Source organism: Biomphalaria glabrata, chromosome 6 (assembly GCF_947242115.1).
Source record: "Biomphalaria glabrata chromosome 6, xgBioGlab47.1, whole genome shotgun sequence".
NCBI lineage: Eukaryota > Metazoa > Mollusca > Gastropoda > Planorbidae > Biomphalaria > Biomphalaria glabrata.
In genome coordinates this window covers 38,133,506-38,159,154 of record NC_074716.1, presented here as the reverse complement: position 1 = coordinate 38,159,154, position 25,649 = coordinate 38,133,506, and the positions used below count along the sequence as shown (strand labels likewise).

Genomic DNA, 25,649 nt, shown 5'->3' with positions numbered 1-25,649 from the left:
TGACTGATCCAAATCATATTGATACAAGTACTTTTCGTATAAGCTTTTATCTGAAAGTCTTTATTATGTTTTTCTTCTTTTTTTTTTTGTGGAGGGGGGTGGGGACTTATGCCTCTTTTTGGTTATTCTGGCCTCATATCGTTTTGTTTGGTGGACACTTGATAATAATTGTTTCGGGGAGATTGAAGTCCTTGTTTTAGAAATATCCACCTACTTGTTTTTTAAGGAGGCATTTCTTTGTGTATGAACAAAACTAAATGTTTAACTTTCAGAAAACTATTTTAGCAGTGGCACATAAATTTCTATAAATTGTATGTAATTATTATTTTTTGTTATCACAGACGGACCGAGAGCACAGACACAAATGCGGCTGTTCCCTCTCCAGAAGTAACAAAACTAGAAAATTAGAAAAGTGGAATATGAGAGTAGGATAAAGGGAAAAAAGGGAGCAAATTAAATACAAATGCTTTTGATATACTAGAAATGAAAGTACATATCATAACATCATTCCTAAATAAAAGAAACATTGAACTCAATTTTACAAAGCGACTGAATTCAAAAAGAGTTTTAAAACATAGTGGTCAAAGGGGGACAATACCTGCTTTAAAATGTGCCCTTTTTCTTCTAGGCCATTTTTCTTTTTTCTATTTGTTAATCGCACATTATCGATAGCACTTTCAATATATACTTAATAATGTTTATAAATAATATTCACGATTTTAAATAAGGTCCTCAACTATTATCGCTATTATTTTGGGAAAAGAAAAATAAATAAATAAAACAAGCAATAAAATAATTAATTAATTAAATTAAATAAGTTTATATTGAGTGAAGGGAGAGCACCATTAAATCGTAAATCTCTCAATCTAGCAAGGATTGTTTCCCATTTTTATTTTTTAATTAATTGATTCGTGTATTCAATGAATTATCATCGACAATTAATAATTGTGCAAAATTTCAACTTGATCCAAGAATGGGAATGTGGTAGAGAAAAAAAGGGTCAAAGAATCAAACCCAGACAGTCGGAGTGAATTTAATATAAGCTTTCTACTGACATCCACATGTAGTACTTTTCTCTTTCGAAAAAAAATAATTGTGCACTACATTAGACATAGCTAGCAACGTTTTCATGTACTATTCAAGTTCAGCAGTTAATGTGTTTGTTTTATCTCTGTTCTATCGTCCGTCTGCGAAGTTCATCTCAGAAAAATATAACTTTTATTACAATATAGACAAAATCAACTTGAAATGAGATAAAATAAATTATTCACGGTAGAACTTAATTAGATGTCGTCATGTGGGGTCTGTCTTTTTGTTCAGTGCCTGACATCAGCTCAACATTTCTTCAGAGTCAAAACTTGGATGGAAGCTCGTCAAGAAAATAATTTCACCATTGACTCAAAGCTAAAATTTTTAATAACGTTGATAAGTTGATAAAGCGTCGCGCTATTAACGCGAATGTCGTGGGTTCGATCCTCATACTGGTTAAAGACCAACAAAATATAAATGTTGAGTTTATTAATTAATGATGTTTTATATGTTGACATGGAGTTGGTGTTACTTTTTCAATAACCAAGGGGAGATAGGAATGAGAGCTCTATAATCAATGTAGGACATCTGGTTCCGTCATTGTTACTATAGCGTGTAGATCAGTGATGCCCAACCTAATTCGACCAGCGGGCCATTTTTATTTCCGACACTCGTGTCGCGGGCCACATGAACAAAAAGTAGGTCAACAAAAACGATATTGACCTGAAACCCGTAGATCCTGTGTGTCATTAATGAATGGGATATTTGAAATTTCTTTTTTCCCCGAGTCAGAAGATGGCTTCATTTCTCTACTTAAAATATCAGCAACATTGTAGCTAGCTTTACAACGGAGTCATTATTTTGGTAAATATACTCATCAATCCTCCTATTTCTAGGCTTTTCTTAACAATCTTTTATTCGCGGTTCAAACCAAGAATGACGTCATATTTGTTTCATAATGTCGTTTATATGTGGTTATTTTTTTTAAACAGCCCACACTTTCTGTATAAAACAAATATGTTGAGGGCCATAAGCCCCTAACGTAAGTAAAGATACATGTTTACATTTTTTTTTTGGAAAAAGGGGGGATTTTAAACACTTTGTGCCGACATTTCGGCGGGCCGGATGGACTTACGTCGCGGGCCGGATCTGGCCAGCGGGTGTTAGACACCTTGTTTATAGTATTAGTTATTTAGCGAAGCACCATAGAAGACGTATATTGAACGGGACTAGTGACGTTTGGGATATTTTGTGTTAGAGACTGGAAATCAGTTAGCGATAGAATTCTCTTGGGTAACGACGTGTTTATTTGACAGAGACTTTTACTGTGGCCTTTTCTTGGAATAAATATAGGATAAATTGTTCATCAGTGTTGACCACATCTCTTTACTCGATAAATCGATCGTCTTGTTTATTCTGTATTGTTGATCAACTACACAGAATACACCCGAACAATAAAACTCAAACGCTTGCAGAGTAATTGATTGAAATTCAAGTCATCTAGAGTTGACCTCAAGAAGTTCTGAACAAGTACATCACACGGGCCGTACTTTGGGCATCACTGGTGTAGATTTTATGGAGTGTGTGTGTTTGTGTGTGTTTGCATGGTGAAGAGGTCAGCGATTGGTTGTGAAGGATGCAAGATAGGTGGCAGTGTGGTCAGTTAAGACAGATGTCTCCAGAACGTCAGACTGAAGACACCTGTTATTTGTAGTGAGTTCTAGATTTTGTTCAAGATATTATTACTGAGGCCTAGCACATCTCATTTCAAATTGATTTTGTCTATAGTAGAATAAAAGTTAGATTTAGTTTTGTTCACAAGGAAGTTACTTCAGTGATTTCTCCATGGATAACTGACACTAGCACATTCTAATGGAAAAAACAAACTGCTGGGGTACACCTCAGTGGGTGTAATATCTCTGAACTAATAAAACTTCAAATAACTTGAGTTCAGGACCCCCCCCCCCCTTCTAAAGCTTACTGAGCTCATGTACCATATTCAGCCTATATAGAGCTTGTTGAGCTAATGTACCATATTCAGCCTATATAGAGCTTGTTGAGCTAATGTACCATATTCAGCCTATATAGAGCTTGTTGAGCTCATGTACCATATTCAGCCTATATAGAGCTTGTTGAGCTCATGTACCATATTCAGCCTATATAGAGCTTGTTGAGCTAATGTACCATATTCAGCCTATATAGAGCTTGTTGAGCTCATGTACCATATTCAGCCTATATAGAGCTTGTTGAGCTCATGTACCATATTCAGCCTATATAGAGCTTGTTGAGCTAATGTACCATATTCAGCCTATATAGAGCTTGTTGAGCTCATGTACCATATTCAGCCTATATAGAGCTTGTTGAGCTCATGTACCATATTCAGCCTATATAGAGCTTGTTGAGCTCATGTACCATATTCAGCCTATATAGAGCTTGTTGAGCTCATGTACCATATTCAGCCTATATAGAGCTTGTTGAGCTCAGATACGGTATAGAGATTCTTAGGTTCAGGTACCTCCAAGACTTAAGTGGACTTGAAATTCACAAACTTGTACTACAAAGATTTGATATAATTTGAAGAAGCCAAATCTAGAAAGATTTTAATGACATCCCAACAATCTACCCATTATCAAGAGGAGACTACACAGTACGGTTAAAGTATCTAATGATCCAGCATGACTAGAACAAAACTACACCACCACAGGTTGAAGGATTTCTTGCATGTTTATTTGTGACATTGTTACCCAATGAGCTGGTAGAATAGTTTTCAGGTTACATTGACATGACAGCCACCTCCTCCTCAAACAGTTGGCAGCATCTTCACAACATCAGCACATAGAATTTCAATCACAAAACTTAAACAGTGTAAAACTAAACCTTAGTCAAAGAACATTTTCATTATAGAGTCTACAAGAACAATACAAATATATCCACACTAGTTAAAACAAACAATCTACTAAATAGCAAAACAAAAGAGAGAGACCTCCTATGTACACTATATATAAACAGACCACATAGTATGTCGGAGTGTATGAGCAATCACAATAGACAAGCTGTGCGGGTGTCTACACAACAATTTCATCACAACAAGAAACATATTGGTTGATATTACCAGTACAATACAATACATGATGTCTTTATAACATAATGACATTTTCCCCCAAAATAAATATATAGCTACCAGAGTGAGTAGGATAATACCCTATAGCAAGCAGACATAATAAAAAAAACAAACAATTTCATGAACCCATATATTAAACTACAGGTACCATGTCTTATCAACTTTCCTGGCATTGCTTAATAAACAGTATGGACATAGTCAATAAATTACAAAACTTTGTAATAATATTTTATTTCTTTCACACCAATTGGTTAAGTCTATATTATCTTATCTTGGACAAATTTCCAAATGGATAATAAATATGATTATATTATATTACAGATAACCCTAACCATAACCCCTAACCCTAACCTCAAAGTTAGACAACTCCATTCACTGCTTCTCATTCACTATTAACACAAACATGCCAAAAAACAACAACACATCATTTATGTGTGAATAAACCTACTGTAGACACCCTCACAATAATGTAATACATATATAATGGCATAAATTCCTACTTAAACTCACACTAGCACCCATCACCTGAAACACTAATGTTTCTAGTGGCTAGTGAACAGAAACAGGAACCAGTAGAATCACAGTGATCTCCTTGCATGAACAAAATCAAATATAACATCAACAATCTTGAACATTAACAGAGAAGAGTTCTACACAATGTTGCTAGATTGTAAATTAAATAAATTAAACAGAGATCTATAAATAGATATAAATACTGCCAATGTAGGTGAACACTACACCACAGCCTGAACATAATCCCATTTTAAGAATCAAAATGTTCAATCAATACAAATGTGTTTCATAAACAAATTAAAAATCTATTAAAATAATGAAATATCTGAAAAAAAAATCTGGCTGATGTGACAAACCCTCCATGTCAGCACTGACCTATAATTTAGTTGGATCAAATTATCCTCTTAGAAAAACAGGAATAGAAAATTGTTGTATTGTATATACTACAATATATTAAACTTTTGACTGTATAAGATAAATGTTGTACCTCTTATTGTTAATATAAAAACTGTAGTGGATTTACCCTATAATACCAAATTTTAGCCATATTTACATCCATTTCATATTCAAACAAATTTACCAAATAAAAAAAAAGGAAAGACAAGCTATTGTAAGAACAAAAACTATGGCAACACTACTTTGCACAAAAAAAAAAAAAAAAAAAAAAAAAAAAAAAATCCACCTGTTTGTAATATAAACCACAATTAGCGCACAATGATTTTCATTATCTTTTTTTTTTTTTGGTTTTGGTTCAGAAAAACAGCTCAACAGAATTCTATGTATAATGTTTTTCCTGTTTGTTGAGCTTTTTGAAGTGTATTGAGCTTTTAGTAGATTGCTTCACAGCAATATTTACAGTACTATCATCAGTATCACAAGTAGGAATTTTGAAGACTTTAGTGAAAGATTAAAATGGAATTCATTCTTAGAGTCTTGTTCTAGGTATGCAAACAAGACACTTACAATGACTGCAATGTACTAGTCTAGGATAGTGTGATAATCTATGATAATGTGATAATATATGACAATGCATCTGAGCTTATCAAAAAGTTTGTGCTGATCAATGAAAATAACAACAATAATATTTGTATCACTCGCATTATGACAATGGGACTCGTAGTTAAACTTGATACTATTTCTGAAGGTAAATCTGGATGCCTTAACATTAAGAAACAATAAGTAAACATGGAATTCTAAGAGCTGGAATCAACTCTAGATGACAAATGAATGGGAGAATCGTTAATACAAAATAAATATGTACAAAAAAATGTTCAGATTTTGGTCTCTTAGTAAATCAAACTCACTTTTATAACAATAGCATACACTAATGAACACAATCTAAAATAGTATCCTGTACATCTTGAGGATCATATTCATTGAACAAGGGAAACAATTCACTAAAAACTAAAGTAAAACTACTCAGTAGATTGTTATCAATTAAGTGGAAATGTTTATATGATCATTTTTTTAAGGTGTCTCAATCCTATAGCAGAAACTTTATCTGTATTGTTGAAATGCAAAATGACATTTTTTCCCCTCATGATACCAAACTTGACATGAAGATCAAATGTGTTCCTCATACAACATAGGGCTTCTTTATGTTATACATATTGTCACAGACAAATGGCCAGAGCTACAAAAGTCAACAGCAGAAGTGGGAATAGTCTACATAGGAGTAAATGTTTCTAAAGATTAAAAAAAAAAAGCAGTGTTGACATAATGAAAGAATAGAGATCTGTAGGTCTTTGTTAGGGTTCAGTATTTTAGCTTTAATGAATACACCTTTATTACATTGATTCAACGGAATCTTTGAAAATGGTATTGCATTTGTTTCTATTATATAATGTGTCCAGACTAATCAAAGTTCAAACTATCTCTTTTCTTTTATTGTTTTATTTTTTACAGCACTGAGGAACAAATAAGCCATTCAGACATCTGATGTGACATAGTGTACCAAACTCTTTGTACATGATTGACAAAATGGGACGTAGTGTACCAAAATCTTTGTACATAAGTAGATGGGTGATTAGTCTCTCTTATATTTAATGAATTTGCTGTCAGAAGAAAAATATATAGACTCCAGAACAAGTTTTCACACATGAATTTGCAAATTAAAAAATGAAGAATAAATGAATCTCAGGAACAAAAATAGAACAATAATAACTCAAATAATAGGCAGCATTAGCAATACTATCACAACAGAGGCATCTCTGGATTTGTAGAAATTTAGAGTCAATTTGTGAAACAAATAAGATACAAAACAAGAGGACAAATTGATGACAACTAAACAAAACAACAACTCAAAATTATAGCGAAAATAAAACAGTTAAAAAAAAATAGCCAGAGTGGCATTTACAATTCCATTTAAAATGATCTACAAATTTTGCAAACACTGGCATAGAATACTATAAATAGAATGATTCAGCACATATAAAGTGTTTCCAGATCATTTGTTCTGAGGTGTGCCTCCTAAGTAATTCAAATCTAAGAATGTTTCATTTCCAAAAGAAATTCAGTTCTAGATCCACACTACAAATTCAAGCAGATCTGATTTAGAGCGCATTGGGACTCTTCTGTCCCAGCCTGCTTAAAGTTGATTGGACAGACTTTTAACCTTCTTGAGATTACAATATAGCCCATAGTAGAAACCTTGGATGTAAGCCTGGTGCATATAAATAGCAAGTGTATTTACATAGAGTGGTCATAAAAAAAAACCCCAGATTATTAGAATGAAAAAAAAACAACACAAAAAACCCTGTATTATTAAATAAACATGGATAGACATACTGTTAGTTGTATTCATACTATAAGCTTAACAAATGAGAAATTAGTATTAGTAACAATGAGGGGACTAAACCATGTCAAAGCAATAGCATTAACAATAGCAATAACAATAAAATGAAAATAACAAAAAATATATAGATACTTTGGCCTAAGTATAAGATATTATACAATACAAAATAAATTATTTCAAAAGTTGAATTGCACATGAATAAGTTTATAAGTCTTAACAAAACAAAGGAATGTGTATTAAAAAAAAAGGATGAAAAAAAAACAAGAAAACAAAATAGTATTTTGTTTCAATAGGACTAATCATAAGTCAGTTTACTTAGAGCTACATCTAACTGTCAACTGACCTACTGGCACAAGCCAATGGAAATAGTCATAGCTCTTATTGAAAATGTTTACACTGGAGGGTAACTAAGAAATAAGCATCACTTGAGTTTTAATTGAAATTTAGGACATAAACTGATCAATAATTACACAATTAAACTTCCCCAAATAATTTTTTATCAACTATATGTCCAGTTGGGAACATTATCAAAGAAGGGAAACAACTATGGAGAACTATAAGAAACAGGACTTAGATACCTTTTTTATGACCTCAAAAAAATGGAAAAACTACAAATACAAAAGTAAACAGTAAAAACTCACATGATTAACAAAGAACAATAACCAGGTATAACTAAGCCATAACAGCTAGTGTATAACTAAGCCATAAAAGTTAGTGACTAATAAAGGCATAACAACCATTGTATAACAAAGATGTAACAGCCACACTAAAGAGATGTCAGACCTAATGACAGATGGCCATGAGACTTGTCCCCAATGGTTTACTTGTGTATGAATTCAAACCTTTCCTCAAACCAAACAAACTGGTTTTAATATGGAAGACTTCTCAATCAACATGTTCTATTTTGTTTTTGTAAGACCCATTATCAAAAGAAAGAAAAACTAACAACAAACTTTGGTATTGCACAAATCAGAAAGCTAAGCAACATTATGGTGGTCCCTAGGAAGTTTTAAATAATATATATATTTATTTTGGTCTGAACTATCTAACAGGATTTTTTATTTTAATTATTAAAAACAAAAATAATTATTTTAAAAAAATTGTCAATTAGAGCAATTAGACGAACATTAAAATTTGCAAAGCTTTTTGTCTCTTAATTCAGACACCCAAATCAAACAATGAAAGGAAATTATCTAATAATAATTATCTGTATTGAATTCTAGGATCCAATCATTTTTTTAAAGCTTAAATAAAAGTTGGGGAAATGCTTTGACCATCAAAAAACAAAAAAAGGTAAAATAAGTTACCATGTAGCTACTCAGTACATACACTGCATTCCTCATTAATCTTAGGACTCGAAGACAAGCCTTATTATTACATACACTACAAAATATAAATATGCATTCGTGTATGATTCAGTATAACTTAATTTTTCTACCATAATTTTTCATACACATATATGGTAGATCCTTAAATTTAAATGGTGGGGGAGGCTAACTCAGCCTGTCCAATGTCAACAGCTACCTCGCAGTTTCATCATCGCTATCAATCAAAGAATTTCTGTTACGGCTCAAAGATGTTTCTTCTGTATCTGATCTGTTGGTAGGAAAACAAATTAAGAGACAACATTCAGTTCAAATTCATGATGACCTTATTTCTGATGCCCCTACCCCTTGAAGACCTGTTTGAATTGACTTTAATGTTGATTGTTATTATATACAGTTCAACTTCTTCCCTCAGTCACTAAATGTACTTTATCTAAGAGTGTAAGAATTTAAAAGTAGATGACATTGAAATATTTGAGATACAAAAATTAATAGTAAAAACCAAAAAATCTTTAAATTTTTTGTCAATTAAAAAAATTGTGTTTCTTTCAAATTTTTGTTCAGGAAAATGAAAATTAACCAGTTTCAGTAAACTAAATAAATGAATACCTTAGACCCAATGGAAGTATTATTTACATACTGATAAAGAAATGTGAATTATGTTTTCTTTTATTAGTGGCATGTCATATGAAAATTTTAAAAGTTAAAAAAAAATTTGATCAATGGAACAAGACTCACGAATAATGAACCTCTTCATCTGAATCATTGAGCATTGAAAGAGTTGGGTTGTCCTTGAAATGTGTCTCTACCAGAAGAAAATGCATTAAAATTAGGAAAAAAAACAACGAATTTGAAGAAAAAAATTAAATTCTATACATTTTACCCTCTAGAAAATTGAATTTGAAAATGTTGAGTTCAGTTTGGACATCAGTACTCACCAAACATTGCGTTGGGGGAGGGTGAATAGACAAACGCCATCGTGTAGAGGTAGAAGTTCAGGAGGCCATAGAAAGAGACAAACTCAGCCGAGTTCTCGTAATTGGTAGCCAGCTCAGAGACAAAGTTGTCTTGCAGAGCCCCTCCGCCAAATCTCATGACAGTGATAGTGATACTGATAGACACCACAATTATCATCAAGGCTGTCATAAACTTGAGACGCAGGTCTAGAAGACAGAAACATAATATCAAGACTTGTAAACGAATATCTTTGTGAATACTATTAAGACAAGAGAAACTATTCTTGTAGTACTGTCTACTATGTTCACTTTTATAAATGATACTAAGGAAGCTTTTTTTTAAAAAATTACAATGTGATTTAAACAAACCAATCCACTTCTTGAAAATTACTTTAAAAAATAATTTTTTCCCTTAATCTCAAGATTGACCGTCATATCTTGTCAGTTGGATCAAATATACAAGTAGGAAAGGCTCTATTAATGCTTTTGTCAAAAGAGTTTTTTTTTTAAACTGTAAAAGTATTTGAAAAATTTTTGTTTTATATCCAACATTTCTGAGAGAAATGATAGCTTAATACAATTTGCTCAATAAGCTATTCAGTTTAACAGTAACACTGTTTAATATCATGCTTCTAGTGAGACAACCCAGTGTCAAGGTCAGTTGCATTTGTTAGCTATTTATTTTACTTTAAAGGTGTTCACAATTGTTCCAATCAGATTCCATATTCAAGCAAAAACATAGTACAGTAACTATACAAGGGGGATAATAAGTTGGGGATAGCAAAAAGCAGTAGCCCGTTATTTCAATGCTACAAATACAGTCAAATCTCATTATAACATGTTTCATAGGATCATCTGAATCTGTTCTCAAATCTAATGTTTGATAAACCAAAAGGGAAATAAGGCTATTTATACTTATTTTAGATTTTAAAACAAACATTTCAATATGACTCTATGTCCCAAAAAGTTGAGTTTTTTTTTCAGTAGATCTATGTATTTATCTATTTGTAAAGAGATTAGTTGGTGAAGAAACCAGGCTTACCAATGGAGAGCTCTGAAAAAGCAAGTAATTCAAGCAACCAATGTTGGTGTAAGCTAAACAAGTATTTAACTGACTCACCAAAGAAGGGCATTAACCTCAACTCAGCAAAAGCTCTGACCAACAGGTACAGTAGATACAACAAATAGAAACCTCCAAATATGAAAAACATAATCTTGAAGCCCTGCAAAAATATTAGAATAAGGACTGAAGGCATTTGTGTATAATCAACAAATTGGAAATAAATAGATGCAACTCTACCTAAACAGAGGTGTGCAAAAGTTTTACAGAACTGTAGATGACTGACTTCTACAAATTATAGGAACTCATTTTGTATTTTATAACCATATATATAGTAATAATAATAACATAATTCTTTTTTTAGATGCACACATTTCTACAAAATTTGAAAAGCTGATGTGATGGATTGTGTTAGATGTTCCTTCAGAAATGAAGATTATTTTATCCTTGTTGGCAATGAAATGGGCCGAAGAAAAATGGGTCAGTGTAAACAACAGTGGCTTAAAAGTTGTCAAGCTTTCACTAACACAAGACAAGCTAGAACCAGAGTGATCAAAACAATAATGTGCTTGGTAGGAGAATAGAATCCCAACTACAGTCTAATCAACAAAACATCATGGGACAACAGAGCCCTTGGTGAGGCTTCAATACTAGAGTAGAGGAAGAAATAAGATCCCTTAAAGGTAGCAGGTCCACTGGAATTAGAACTTTTAAAATAGTAGTTTAAATCACAGTGGCTCACCTATGACAAAATGTTTTGGGACAATCTGCATTGGCAAAAAGAATGAATCCAATCATTAATTATTCCACTACCCAAGAGAGGAAACTTGGGACAATTTCAACACTATAAAAAAATAAGTCTTATCAGTCATCTGAGCAAGAAAATGCTAAGGATAATTCTCAACAGACTCAAAAGAAACACAGAGGGGGGTCCTTTCCATAAACCAGTAAACCAGGCAGACTTCCGAGCAGGTAGAAGCACTGTTGAACAAATATTCATCATCAGCCTGTTAAATGAAAATCCCTTCAACACCAAAAGAAATTGGTACAAAACTTTATAGACTTTAAAAAAATCGAGCCCGAGTTTGGCATGAAGGCATGTGATGGTTGGGTTCAACATAGAACACACAAAAATGTTCAAAGCCCTATACTAAAGTTCAAATAGTTCAGTACTTCTGAACAACCAAACTGGAGAAAGTTTTAGAACATCCGTAGGAGGGCAGCAAGGATGCATTCTCTCTCCAGCTCTTTTTAACATGTTGCTGGAGCATATTATTATGTAAACTCTAGAAGGATTTACTCCTAGCTTGACTATTAATGGGTGGCCTATTTCCAATCTTAGGTTTGCAGATGATATAGACCTCAGTGGAGAAAATGCAGACCAGGTACAAGATCTGACTTCAAAATTGAATGCTGCAGCTGGAGCAGTTGGCATGGAAATAAGTGCTGCATGAAGAAAACTACTAGTTTGTGATGTTACATACTGTTGAATGGCCAAACATTAGAAGAATTGACTCATCAGGAAAAGAAGACAAAGGAGTTTGTACTTTCACATGTCAACACTCTGGCTGGCAAAAAGGAAGAACTCCACAATTCTGTGAAGAGACAAAAACTGAGCTGGTTTGGTCCTATTGTAAGACATGACTAATTGTCAAAAGTCATCCTTCAAAATACAGTGGAGGAAGCATGAAGAAAGGGTTGTCCAACCAAAAGCTGGATGGACAATGTCAAAGAATGGACAGGCCTCTCTCTTGATATCTTGCTAAGAACAGCTGATGACTGGGACAAATGGAGGGATTTGGTTACACGAACTGTCACTCTGATGGAAGGCAGGGGATGGCAGCGAGCAGGGGATGGCAGCGAGCAGGGTTTGAACCCAGGAGGGAATATCGATATGACAGTTTAGATCACTTATCACATAACAGAGATTCTTGTTTATAAAAAAAAATGTAAGGTTCCAAGCCAGGACAGAAGATGATAGAAATCAGTTAAAAGTAACAATGTTATGAATAGATCAATTTTATACAATATCCATTCTATTGTTTATTGTTCATTTCTAAAGGGAAACATCTAAAAGTGTTCACAAATTATTTGATCTATTTAAGAATAACTTACAGAACAATGGAATTTGTTTAAAAAAAAGGAAATCCTAATCTAAATGTACACATACATCTAAGCTTACAACAATATAACATTTCTTTTGAAGCAGGGGTAGAAATACTTGTTTTTATAAGTAAAGTGACAGCTTAGGGTTAGATATCTGCTTCTTGACAGGTATTGTGTGATAGTCTAAAATGTCACCTCAAAATTGGTGGTGTCCAGCCTGTAGTAATAAGTAGGATCTTGAAGTTCATTATATTCCTGCCAAGAGGCTAAGATGACAGCACACAACCAGATCAAGCCAACTATGATGAGTTTGGGCAGGTAAAATCGTATGAAGTGGCGATCAGTCTAAGGAAATAGAAATATTTTAGGTATGGCATTGACATATGAGCAGATTTATCAAGTTAATTCTTAAAATGTATGTTAATAAAGTAAAAATGACATTATTTTTTAAATCTATTAAATTCTTTGACTTAATGATTTTCACAGGCAGGAATCTTGAGGTGTCAAATATGTGACAGGTTATTCTTGATGAGGTGTCAATGTCTCAAGATGATCCTGTGATGGCAGGGATTCTTATGTAAATATTATCTCTAGATCTAAATATATCTTTAGAGATTCAAATAATGAAGATCCTTCAATTCAAATACAAAACTTTAATTCAGGAACTAGGAATCACTCACAATATACAAAATGTACAAATAAAACTGTATCAAATTAATATCTTCTTCTGAGCTTGTTAACAAATAAATTCAAACAAATATATTAATTCTACAACTGAGATTTATGCGACTTGCATTTAACTCAGATCCACAATCTCCATTAGTCTATCACATATTATAATAGTCAAATTAGAAATTATGTTTTTTTACAAAAAATACCACAACAAAGGCCTGTTTTAGTAGACAATTATATCACTTCCTGCAATATTGAGCTTGGAGTTCACAATAGGCAGTGGCACAAAGGTTCATTACCAATGTCAATTACTCAGGATAAAATAGTCATTGTGTGACAAAGTGTACGACATTTTTAAATGTTTGCATGTTCAGAGCTTGAGAAATGAAAAAAAAAAATATCTGTTTTTGAAGAAAGATAAATGTCTACGAACTTTGACAAAAAGCAACATTCTCCTTTTGAGAACTTAAGGCCTGAGAGCCCATGGAAACAATTATCCAAAGTGTTAGTCAGTCACATGATGTGTTTACCTGTCGGACACTGTGGTATATGCACAACCAAAACAATAACAAGGCACAGAGAAATGATGCTTGGAACAGGCCGTCCAACATACCAGGTAGCCAACTGTTCACCAGGAATGTCAGGGGAAAGATGGGATCTGTGTAAAGAAAAAAAATTAATTAACACCCATCAAGCCATTAGGCTCACATTGCTCTATTATTATCACAGATTCAGGGACTAGCAAGATAACTCACTCTGCATTGTTGTTTATGTTGATGTCATTGTGATAAGTTCTTATTGATCTTAATGTTAAGTTACAGAGTTTCTAAGAGATATTTCTATTTGCTAGTTACAATCATTGCATATAGCAGATTATCAAGCCTTATCACATGCTGTTTTAAGGATATACACACGTACAAATATTTCTTCTAAATATAATAAAGAATGTAAGCAATAAATAATTGATTATGGAAGGTTTACCTTTTTTTTTTTTTACAAAACTGACATAAATTTAACTCATTATTTTAGGCTATTTTTTATATATATATATTAGGGATGTTTCATTTCTTAAGTAACCAGTAATAATTATGCACAGTGTCCCTCTCTGATCCAATTACTTTTTGGACATAGGGAGATGGGTGGAGGTGGGAGTTAAGTAAAAGTTTCTGATCAAGTCAATGCCCAATGGAAAATTCCTGCAGGTCTACATCAGGATTTGAAGTCACTACTGTTAAGTAGCCACTCAGTCACAAACTCTGAACAACCAGCTGGTTAGGTCATGCTCTCAAGAGCATTCTAAAAATTGGAAGAGAAAGACTCTCCTATTCTCTCAGAAACCAGTCAGTAGCAGATTGTAAGAACTTCCAAACCACAAAGTAGTTACCATCATAGAGAAGAAGAAGGGGAAGTAACAAGGACATCCACTTCTGTTCTATAGACCAGTCCCTGATGGAAAACTTGCGAAGACTGTGGGAATACCAACACTGCAAGATGAACAATGGAAACATTTCTCAGTATTCATAAATAATAATATCAATAAGTCAAATTGATATACTAAATAGATTAACTTATCAAAACAAAATGTGCATTTGAAAATGACAATATTTTAGAGCAGGGCTGATATTTTGGAAGTGAAAGGAAGTGCATCCTTTCCCTGAGATCTCAATGTACATAGGGCAGGTGATGGACATTCATTTGTAAAACAGTATTGCTGCCATCCCAGGATTGACTAGCTAGGTCAATAATGTAGCAGCAAGCTGTGACAATACTAGACCTAAACATTTTCTACATAAATGACAGACGTTACTTCAAAAGAGAAGATAGTTGTATCCTATAAGTATCCCATTCTATTATTTAGATAACTGCAGGTTTTCCTGTGAATTTTTTTTACTCAATTTCCAAAGTTTTAACATTCCTGTTATCATGTACAATTCTGTGTATTGTAGCAACATCAGTTATGAAGCTCCTTGTATAATGAGTCATACGAAATCACCGTCTCTTTCTAGTACTCAAGACTTAATCCTACTTACTGTCATAATAAATGTAAACACAAGAAAGACAAATCTAATCCAGATTTCAGTTTGGGTAAAAGATGGATTGTAGCTCTTGAACTGAAAACAAAACATAAGTACTGTTATTTTATCCATGAGTTCCTATTTCTAATTTACAAAATCATCTTTCATTCCTAAAAGTTTTTAAATGGCAGAGTAAATTTATATAGATTTATTTTTCTTTAAAATACATTTTGTCCAAGATTAGCTTGTGTTTGGCTGGCAACAAGAGAAGCATTGTTTCAAAAAGAAGCAACAGCAATAAGAACTGATTTAAAACTCTTTTAAATGTGCTATTTAATATTATCAGTATTTTTTTTTCTATTGTCTTGGTAAGAATTAATTTAGAAAAAACAAAATGCTCTTACTGTAAACTTGACATTACTGATGGACAATTTATTGACATCCAGATCATAAAAGATGACTGTGATATAGTAATAGGCAAAGTCTAAGTATCCCAGGTGCATGACTATCAAATCATCACAGTTGGTCTGCAGAAAAACAATAGAACACTTTAATAGAGAACTACACAATAAACATTAACATAGAGGCTTACACAATAGTCTCACAATTTGAAATTTGATAAGATATCAAAATAGTAGACGAATTGGTGACAAATTATCTCCCCAGAAATGTTACAGTAACTAATTTCTAAAAGAGTTTCCATTGAACATCTACATATTCCCTTGTGACCTAATGGAATCTTGAATTAGGAAGTCAACAAGAGTGAAGTTTCCCTCAGGAGGTGATGGACAGCTTCATGGCAAACAGTTAAACACAAAAGTCAACTGACTTTCATCTCCTAGCACATGCAGTCAGGTACATTTAAAAACTGGGTTAACACAAATGATAATGTACATTTAATGAGAAAACAAATCCTCAGTATTTAAACAAACATAGTTTTTTTTTTTAAAAAAGGCTACACTACATTTTAAAAGAAAAATTAAAGAAGAAGATAAAATGATCAATATAAATTAACAGACTGAAACCAAAGTAAATCACAGCCACATACTCCACTACATTTCAGCTTGCGTGTTCTGTTGTGCAGTTCTAAACTGAGCTGTGGGTTGGTGGATGACTCTTCAACACTCTGAGAGTCTCCATTGCCTCCCCTGATCAGAATCCCCATAGTGAACTCTTGTTCAAACTTTGAGCCTAGAATTTATTAAAAAAATATATAAAGAATATAAATAAACAAAAACTATTGGACAAAAAACAAAAAATTTCAATTTGTAAAATAATATTTGACTTCAAAGTGAAGTTTGTATTTAATAGTAAGAGAGATTACTCTTAGACACATGGGAGTTCAGCCAGTCCAAGCAATCAACACTCACATGGGGTTAGGGCACATAGATCAAACATATAAAATACTCATTAATAAAAAATAGTCCAACAATGACGGCATGAATTAAAAAAAAAAAAGAAAATGTATGACCAAGTGCTGCACTGACCAATCATAAAGTCACAAGTAGATCTCATGAGTAAACAAGATTTGTTGGCAATATTCTATCTTGGGATATTCTGCTGTTAAATTGTAAACAGTCTAGACTTTGTACTTTGTATGACATTTTGAATTACCAAGTGCTTCTTACAACACCCAGCGGTCAGAGAAAATAATTTTAAACAAAAATTCTTTGTTTTTTTAGTTGTTTTTTTTTTTCCATTTAGTTAGTTCTTCAATAAATCAATTGGTTCTACTCAGTCAGGGGAAGTAATTTTCTTTCGTTTTGAAGGGACATCAGTAATTTATACAATGTGAGCAACTATCTTATCTTATATAATACAGGCGTTACTTCAAAAAACAAGATGATTACATCCTAAGCATCAAGCATTTAGTCATACATATTAACCAATGACCTAAATTCAGCTAAGTCACTGGTTTTCCTGGCTAGCTCAGGCAACCCATTCCATGCTCTAATAGCACTAGGGAAGAAGGAGCATTTGTACAAATTTGTCCCAGCATATGGAACGAGGAATGAGCCTTCATCTTTGTGTCTTTCTGAGTATTTTATTAGATTTTGTTTTTGTATTTGAAGATTATGGTTCAGTGTTTTATGTATAATTGCTACTTTACTTTTGAGTCTTCTATACTGAAGGATTTCTAAATTTAGTGATTTTACTAAAGGTGTTACTCTAGTCAAATGTGAATATTCGTTTGTTATGAATCTCACTGCTCTATTTTGTGTCTGTTCCAGTTTCCCAATGCCATCTTGAGTCGAGGGGTCCCAAACTTTTTTGAAGTAATGTCTGTATCATATAAGAGGACGCATATTCTATTATTGGCCTATCCAAGGTTTTATTTTAGTTTTATGTTCTTGTTTGATTTATAGAAATTTCTTTTAAAAAACCCGAATGCTTTGTTTGATGTTTTGATAGTTTCATCAATATGGGGATTCCATGACAGTTTTTCATTTCATACTAGCACCTAAGAACTTTGCGTTTTTAGTCTGTGTTACTGGTTTACCATGAATAAGATAAGGGGAATTTATTTGTTTTATTTTTTTTTCTTACTCTTAACAACTAACATTTTTCTGGGTGGAAAGACATGCTCCAATTCGATTCCCATTTCTCTTTGTAAAATTTCTGTATCTTGTATTGTTTTTATTATGCAATCATCTGCAAATAATCTGACTTTTGCAATTTGGTAAATCATTTATATAAATTAAAAATAGTAGTGGACCTAAGACTGTTCCTTAAGGTACACCTGAGTTTACAGTTATTGGTGTTGATTTAGAGCCATTTATTATTACAGTTTGTTCTCTCCCTATCAGAAACCATCAATGACAAAATATTTTAATTTTTTAAGCAAACTATGGTGGTGAACCTTGTCAAAAGCCTTGGAAAAATCTAATAAGATAGCATCTTTTTGCTCACTATTATATACACCTTTTGAAAAGTCACCAATTAGTCCTACATATTGCTACATATTATGTGTTCTAGGATTTTACATGTGATGCTGGTTAGTGATACTGGTCTGTATTTCCAGGGACAGATTTTTCTTTTTAAAATATGGGGGTGACATTTTTTCTTTCCAATCCCTTGGTACTCTGCCCTGGTTAAGAGTTGCCTGAAAAAGTATTTTGAACACTGGTGCTAGCTCATTGCTTAGTTCTTTGAGTAATCTAGCTGGAATACCATCAGGTCCAGATGCTTTATTCTGTTTAATGTTCGCTAATTGTTTTTGGATCCCCTTTCTTGTACTTCTATATCATTTTGCTCAGTTTTATCAATACAATTTTTTTCATAAGAAAAAAAATGAGAAACCACAATAAAAAATTCTAAATTCTTCTTTAAAGAGAAAAAAGGCTCTTTCAATAAAAATACAAACACAAAAGTGATCCTGACCACCTGAGTTACTTACCAATAGAATCTGTGACAGTCACACTGGCTTTCAACCACAACTGCTGATGGAAGGTTGACATGGGCGGAGAGTGGAGAATAAATGGTCCAGTCTGGAAAAAAAAATTTTGCTACATCATTTCATGTTGTGAAAAAGATCACAGAATGAAAAGAACATGGCTAGTATATTTATGCATTTAAATTTCTCCTTTAAAGAATGTTCTATGATTAAATATTTCACTTCTTAATTCAACAACTCTCCAAGAAATGGCCTTGCATAAATGGGTTCAAAGAACCAGGGCCCTTAACCAATAGGGGCCCACAATGGTAATTACAAAAATTAAGAGAAACAAAAGGTGTTGACTGTAAGAATTCTGACCTAATGTTACTTAGCATTCATTGTGTTATCATATTCTATTTCTGACATAAATATAACCAAAAAAAAGTGAAATAAATTAATGTAAACTATTAGTATGGTGAAACAGCCTTTCATATGCACTTATCCTAAAGATTATCATTTAGGTGACATGAGTAATAAGAAAATATCCTAGTTGTGATCTATTTTATAGTAAGGTATGAACTAATGTTTGAAGAACTACTTAAACAATAACTTGAAAGTACAAACTCCTTAGATTTATATTGTCTCAAAACAATGTCATAGATCTGTTGTTAGTTGTTGCAAAAAAAAAAAAAAAAAAAATCTTATTCAAATTTTCTCCATAGTTTTTGACAGCATTCAAGACACACACAAAATTAGAATAACATCTAACTCTGATATTTGTTTCATAATCTCCATTGACAGAATATTAAAATAAATAGCTATCAGAGAGTTATTTCTGGAATTCATATCTGAGAGCACAAGAAGTCTGCAGACTTAATTTGTGTTAGTGAATCATAATATGTAAATTTCAATTGGAGCATTGTGAAATTATTTCTTTTTATCAGGTGTATGGACAGATTATAGTTGGATTGTGCTTCTGTAATCAGAGAGATACCAGCGACTTCAGAATCTGTGAGTTATTTTCTTTAGTTCAATCCCACTTCATAACAATATGTATTAATCACTTCATAACAATATGTATTAATATTAAGTCTTGTGTTTGTTGATATGAAACATCTGATAGCTTTAAGAAGCTGTATAAGCAATGAGTATCTTGACACTATAAGCCTACTTGTGAGAAATTGAAAACTGAAAAGAGTTTAATAACACCCTTACAGTAGGCCTACCTACATAGATATGTCTTTCTTAAGGTGTAGGCTACTGATGCATACATAATGACTAGATTTGTTTTTATTTTACTCAATCTAGGGGAGGGGACCCACCATCATATTCTTTAACCTGGGTCCATGAGGACCTTGCTACACCATTGTCACCATCTCTTACTAGGAAGCAGAGTGCTTAAAGACCTTTCTGAAATTTTTCAAAATGACTCATGAGTAACCAATAGTTTTTCATTTTGTACCGTAAATCAATTAACTATTTTAAAATATTCAACACTCATTTACCATGAGTTTAACAATCTTACATGATGTTCTTTTTTTTTGCATTTTAAATTACAGACTGTCAGTCTAAGGTAAGGTGCGTGAGACTGATATAACAGGCTGGCAGGGCAAGGCTTTTTTACGCGCTAATACATAGGGCTGGCAGGTTAAAAAGATTAAGTTGAGTTTTGAAATAAAGAAAGAGAAAGGCAGCTGGATTGCTCTCACCACTGCAGGGCACACATTGGAGACCCAAAAGAAAAGCCCTTATCAACAACAGATGCAGATGGTAAAAAGATTTAATAATTAAAATAGACCCCCCAGATGACAAACAGTTTTGTTTGCTTCAGATGTGGCAAAATATACAGAAGTTTCAACTGGATTTGCATCTAGTCACATGAAATACTACACTCATATTTCATCTAACTTGATGACAATGCTCTAAGATTAAGTATATATGATCAATTATTGAAAACAGCTTCTGGCTTATTTCAGGGGATTTATTAAACATGATTAAAGGTTTAGATAAAGTCATAAATTGAACTTTGAATAACTGAGGAAAGAAACTAAAAAATCAATATTTTTCAAACCTGTTTGTTCTGAGGTTCCTTATAAATCAAGGAGCCATTCACTGTATGAGAGTCAATAATGTGAGGTCCTGATGGGGAGACAAAAAAAAATATGATTAAAACAAGAAGAAATTTTTAAATTTTAATTAGAAGGAAGTCTAATAACTATACTTGTACACCAGATCTCAACGTATTATTAATTTACCTGCAATACCAACAAGGACGCTGATTAGGAAGCAGACAAAAAATGTGACAAAAACTAAAACAAACTGCCTCTTGTTGAGAGAATACAGGCGCATTTGAACAGATCTGGAAAATCAGACATTTTTTATAAATTATTTTAAAACATATTTTTATATAGAGCCTATAAATAAATATTTAATAGCTTGTAGCAGCTTATCAAAAATAATCTAGATCTAGATAAATTTAATATTTTGTCCCTTGATATAATAAATTGGATGCCTTCACTGGTCAGCCCCATATTTTGAGAAAGGCTGCACTCTTTGATGTTTATGACTAGACTTCAAGACTCTATCATCAGTCTATGTTACACTATCACTATATAGATGTAACTCAGATCTAGAATAATCATGATGTATCAATAAAAATCATTGTATGTACTACTAGTACTAGATCTAGATAAGATTCTAATCTAGGTAGATCTAATCTGAAATCATCTCTAGATTCTAGGACTAGACTCTAGAGTAAAGTACGAAGTTCGAGCAGTCCCGATTTGACAAGAGGTTCGAACAGTTCACTTTTTATTGCTATAACTTTTTTATTTGAATGTTTACCAAATTACTACTATATTGCTACTCCGCATGCACCTTTTTTCTTCACTTCCGACACATACTATTTCCTTTTCCTTGTAAAGATTAAGTTCATGGTGAGGTCAAACTCAGGAGGTGTGGAATTATTCTTTTTTACTACCCGGTAGTGAAGGAAATGGGTAATGGGATTAGGGCTATTTTTAAGTCTGATTGCTCATAAGCTTAAAGAGACTATTTGAAGTTGTGGAGGGTGGGAAATGGTGCAATGGATGGTGTTCTTGCGCTGGAGTAAAAAGAAAATGATTTTATAGTGAAAATTAAATATTAAAACATGTTTTTAGATATATTTTCTTTGATCTGCTCGAACCTTCCAACAACCCGATTGAGCTTACTAACTGGGGAAAAATCTGCTCGAGGAAAAGTACGCTTACCCTACACCTCTTTGACTTCGTATTTAATTTTAACTAAGCCTAGTGATACATTAAATCCAATCTATTTTTATAGAAAAAAGGACGAGGAGTTCATAGATACAATCCGTTTTTTTCTAGGTCTAATTTTTACGGAGATACACAAATTCAAACATAAAAATGTCTGCGAATTAGCTTAACGTGTTCGATAAACGTAAGTTACTGTAGATCTAGATTCAATGAGACAACCTGAACTTACGTTTCTATTTCACGAGCCATTCTTAAATTAATTTCTTTCTCATTAAGTCGTAAGAATTTAATGAATTCATTCAATCATTCAAATCATTTGTCGTTTTGAGGTTTATTAAAGTTTATTCAATTATTGATAATAATCCAATTGCTAAATTAGTCTTGTCACTCTTAGTGACTCTTCAATTCAAATCGTCTCTTGTTGTTGGATCTCTGTCTCTGGCGACTCTGGCTAATAAATAAATCTAGATTTAGATCTAGATAGTTACTGTAGTCTGTATTATGGTATATAGTAATATAGATCTATTAAGAATCTATATAGATTTAGATCTAGAATTCTAGAGTCCAGATATAAACTAGATCTCTAGATTCTAGATCTAGAATATTCAATAGATCAATCTGAATCTTATAAATTTTTATAAATGTATGATTTTTAGTAAGCGATTTGTTGACAACGAAACACTTCCGGTAGACCAGTGGCTATCGGCAGTATCGCTTCAGAATTTCCAAATTATTATTTTATTACTGAAAATGGAAATAACAACCATTATAATATCTAGGACTATATCTATCGATCCTAAAATATTTGTTTCTTATCATCTAGTTAAATAAGTTACCTTTCGCAACGATCATGATAATAGGAGGGCGCGATGAATTTGGAAAAAGCACTGAATGTATCTGAGAACTGGGAAACGAAAGATCTGGCTTTGTTTCTTAGTCCTGGACCGGCAAATGCAAAACTGTAGTTGTCCATTGTTTAGAGCTGAAAGAAGACAAATTAAACAACAACAAAAAAGCTATTAATAATAACATTTAAAAACTGAATGGGCAAGTTTGTGCTTAAAGTCAATACACTAGGCATGTGTGATGTAGGCCTAATATTTCGTTCTAAATATGTTGGCATAGTCATTATCTAATTCGAATGAAGCAAAATTATAATTATTTGTAAAAGCTTTTATTCATAAATCAACTCTATTGTGTTTATGAGACAACTAGCGTCTTGGAGGCATGATCGAAAGATGTTTTTTCCCAGCCTTTTAAAGCGCTTTAACAGACCGACGTAAGCCAATATTTCCATCTTTATTCCTGGATCTTAAAACAATCAAAACATACAGAAATAGGTATCACTGTGGTTAAATAGGATACATTTAAAGAATAACCTATATTTTGAATATTAGATTAAGTAGGCTAATTAATGTTCTGTAAGTAGGCCTATGTTCAAAATATTACTATGGTCTAGCTTTGACAAAAGCGTAATAATCTACATTACTATAGGTGACACATGAACTATTTGGTACCCTACATAGGCCAACATCGTTATTTATTTTGTTGTTTGTCGAACAATTTTGAAAAGATAACAAAAAATGAATATAGATGTAGCACTAAGAATCAATATTATTCCAATGTTTCGAATCATACTTCAGATGTTTTGGCTCTCATTGCCTCTCTTCTCAAAACCTAGTGATGATCTTAGCTCAGTTGCATGTCAGCCATGAATTGTACTTTCAATCCCGAGTTTAGAAGCTTTAGAATACATTTCCTTGTCACATTCTGAAGGCTAAATCAAAGAACTTCCCACTGAGTCTACTTCGAATATAAACCTATTCCTACGATTGGAACACACTTTGACTAAGACTATACACATCTGACATTCAGTTCGCCTGGAGCCTGTGTTGACGGATGGCTTATAGCAGAGGAGAAATCAATAGCATGCCATGTTCTCGCGATGGCGGTGCTGCTGGAACAACAGGGGGCCGCCGCAATTCTTCTTCTAAAGGCGCCTGAACTGAAAAATCAATGGACACACATTACAACATGTTTAAATTTAGCTAGATCAATGGACACTGGAACTTTGTAAGCGTGGCGTGTTTAGGTTATGTGTTGTTTTTTTTTTGGTTAATGAAAATCCGCTGTTAGATAGTAATCGGGTGATGTTTACTGGTGAGCTAAAAATGACCAAATCTGACATTAACAGGCTCTCAAAAAAGCACGTATATACCCCGGGACTTAATATGGAACAGTGGAGTCTCATGTTCAAGATAACACAATTTTCCATTATCAGGCCTTGACACAATTGTAATGAATTTAATTGATTCAACCAGGATATATGTTGTCTCTAAAACGTAGCTATTTGATTCAGAACTAAATAAGATGTACACCAGTAACTAATATATATAGAACTGCTTGTCACTTTATATCCTTACACTATACTATTGATTTAGTTAAACAAGAGCGTCGTTTCATCTTCTAAGTAGGACCCTTCTAGTTTCGTGGGAGACTTTTATTTCAAGAAATATTACAAGTTTTCGTCTTTTTTACTTCAGAGCGGTCAAATCTCTCCCGAGTTCTGTTGACGTCTTATAGGTGGCCCATCGTGTTTCGATGATGACCACTTGTGTCGTCCATTGGGGGGGGGGGGCTGAGGGCTGACGTCTTGTATACTTATTTAAACTTATATTTTGTTTGGACATCAAATTTAACCATTTATTTCTTAAAATGTTTGCCAAACAGCCTAAGATTCTAAAGGAAAAAAAATGGCGTTATTGTGTAGTCCAGTAATGATGACATAGTCTATAAATAGTCTAGCACTTAAACAATATGCGCATGCTGTTCCCTGTCTATAAAGTTTACAAGTCTATTTATATAAATCATTCTTTAGATGTGATAGGACTTAATGACTCTGTCTGCGTGGTTCTCACTCATTGATTGCCGACTCTGCAACAAACAAGAATATCTTCTCTTTAACTCTTTCTCTCCTAAATGACGATACCAGAGTTGATTCCACCAGAATGTGGTAAATAATTACGGGAGAAAGAGTTAAAGAGGATCAGTATGTAGTAGGTTGACCTTAACCTTGGCGAGAATCCCTGACGTTTTGTCAGACCACATTTAAAAAAGTACGACGTAAGTCAACACGAGGTGGAACGAATCAATTACCTATTCAATGGTTTGTTTTGTACTTTGGTTATAGCCGAGTTTCAAGTCTTTGTGTTCTTCTTATTGACTTATCTCTAATGAACTTCACCTAGTTTGAAATATCTGTTTATGAAATGTATGAAGTCATTCGAAGTCCACCCCGTTCTCTAATCCAATGAACAAGCGAAGGATCAGAAAAACATACCACCAGAAGCAGATTCTAGGTAGATCATTGCTTATATCCATGATCACTTCTTGCAGAACTAAAATGCAGTCAGAAATGGCGTGGC

General features: G+C 33.0%; 1 protein-coding gene across 4 annotated transcripts; it reads right to left on the bottom strand.

Moving 5' to 3' along the window:
* Window positions 1-3,734: 3,734 nt before the first annotated feature.
* On the bottom strand, window positions 3,735-24,535 carry LOC106069622 (transmembrane protein 181-like). 4 transcript variants are annotated; one of them, XM_056032951.1, is made up of 15 exons: window positions 23,863-24,535; window positions 23,061-23,206; window positions 21,223-21,326; window positions 21,039-21,106; window positions 18,989-19,079; window positions 16,640-16,782; window positions 15,996-16,118; window positions 15,607-15,687; window positions 14,961-15,060; window positions 14,107-14,234; window positions 13,100-13,249; window positions 10,859-10,961; window positions 9,721-9,945; window positions 9,521-9,587; window positions 3,735-9,053 (listed from the first exon to the last, which is right to left on the bottom strand). In XM_056032951.1, the coding sequence occupies exons 2-15, from the start codon at window positions 23,195-23,197 to the stop codon at window positions 8,978-8,980; spliced, it is 1,596 nt and encodes a 531-aa protein (XP_055888926.1). In that variant the 5' UTR covers window positions 23,198-23,206; window positions 23,863-24,535; the 3' UTR covers window positions 3,735-8,977. The 4 variants fall into 4 exon arrangements, with proteins under 4 accessions (XP_055888926.1, XP_055888928.1, XP_055888927.1 ...); XM_056032953.1 differs by lacking the exon at window positions 23,863-24,535 and adding an exon at window positions 23,415-23,802; XM_056032952.1 differs by lacking the exon at window positions 23,863-24,535 and adding an exon at window positions 23,500-23,802.
* Between the last annotated feature and the right edge of the window lie 1,114 nt (window positions 24,536-25,649).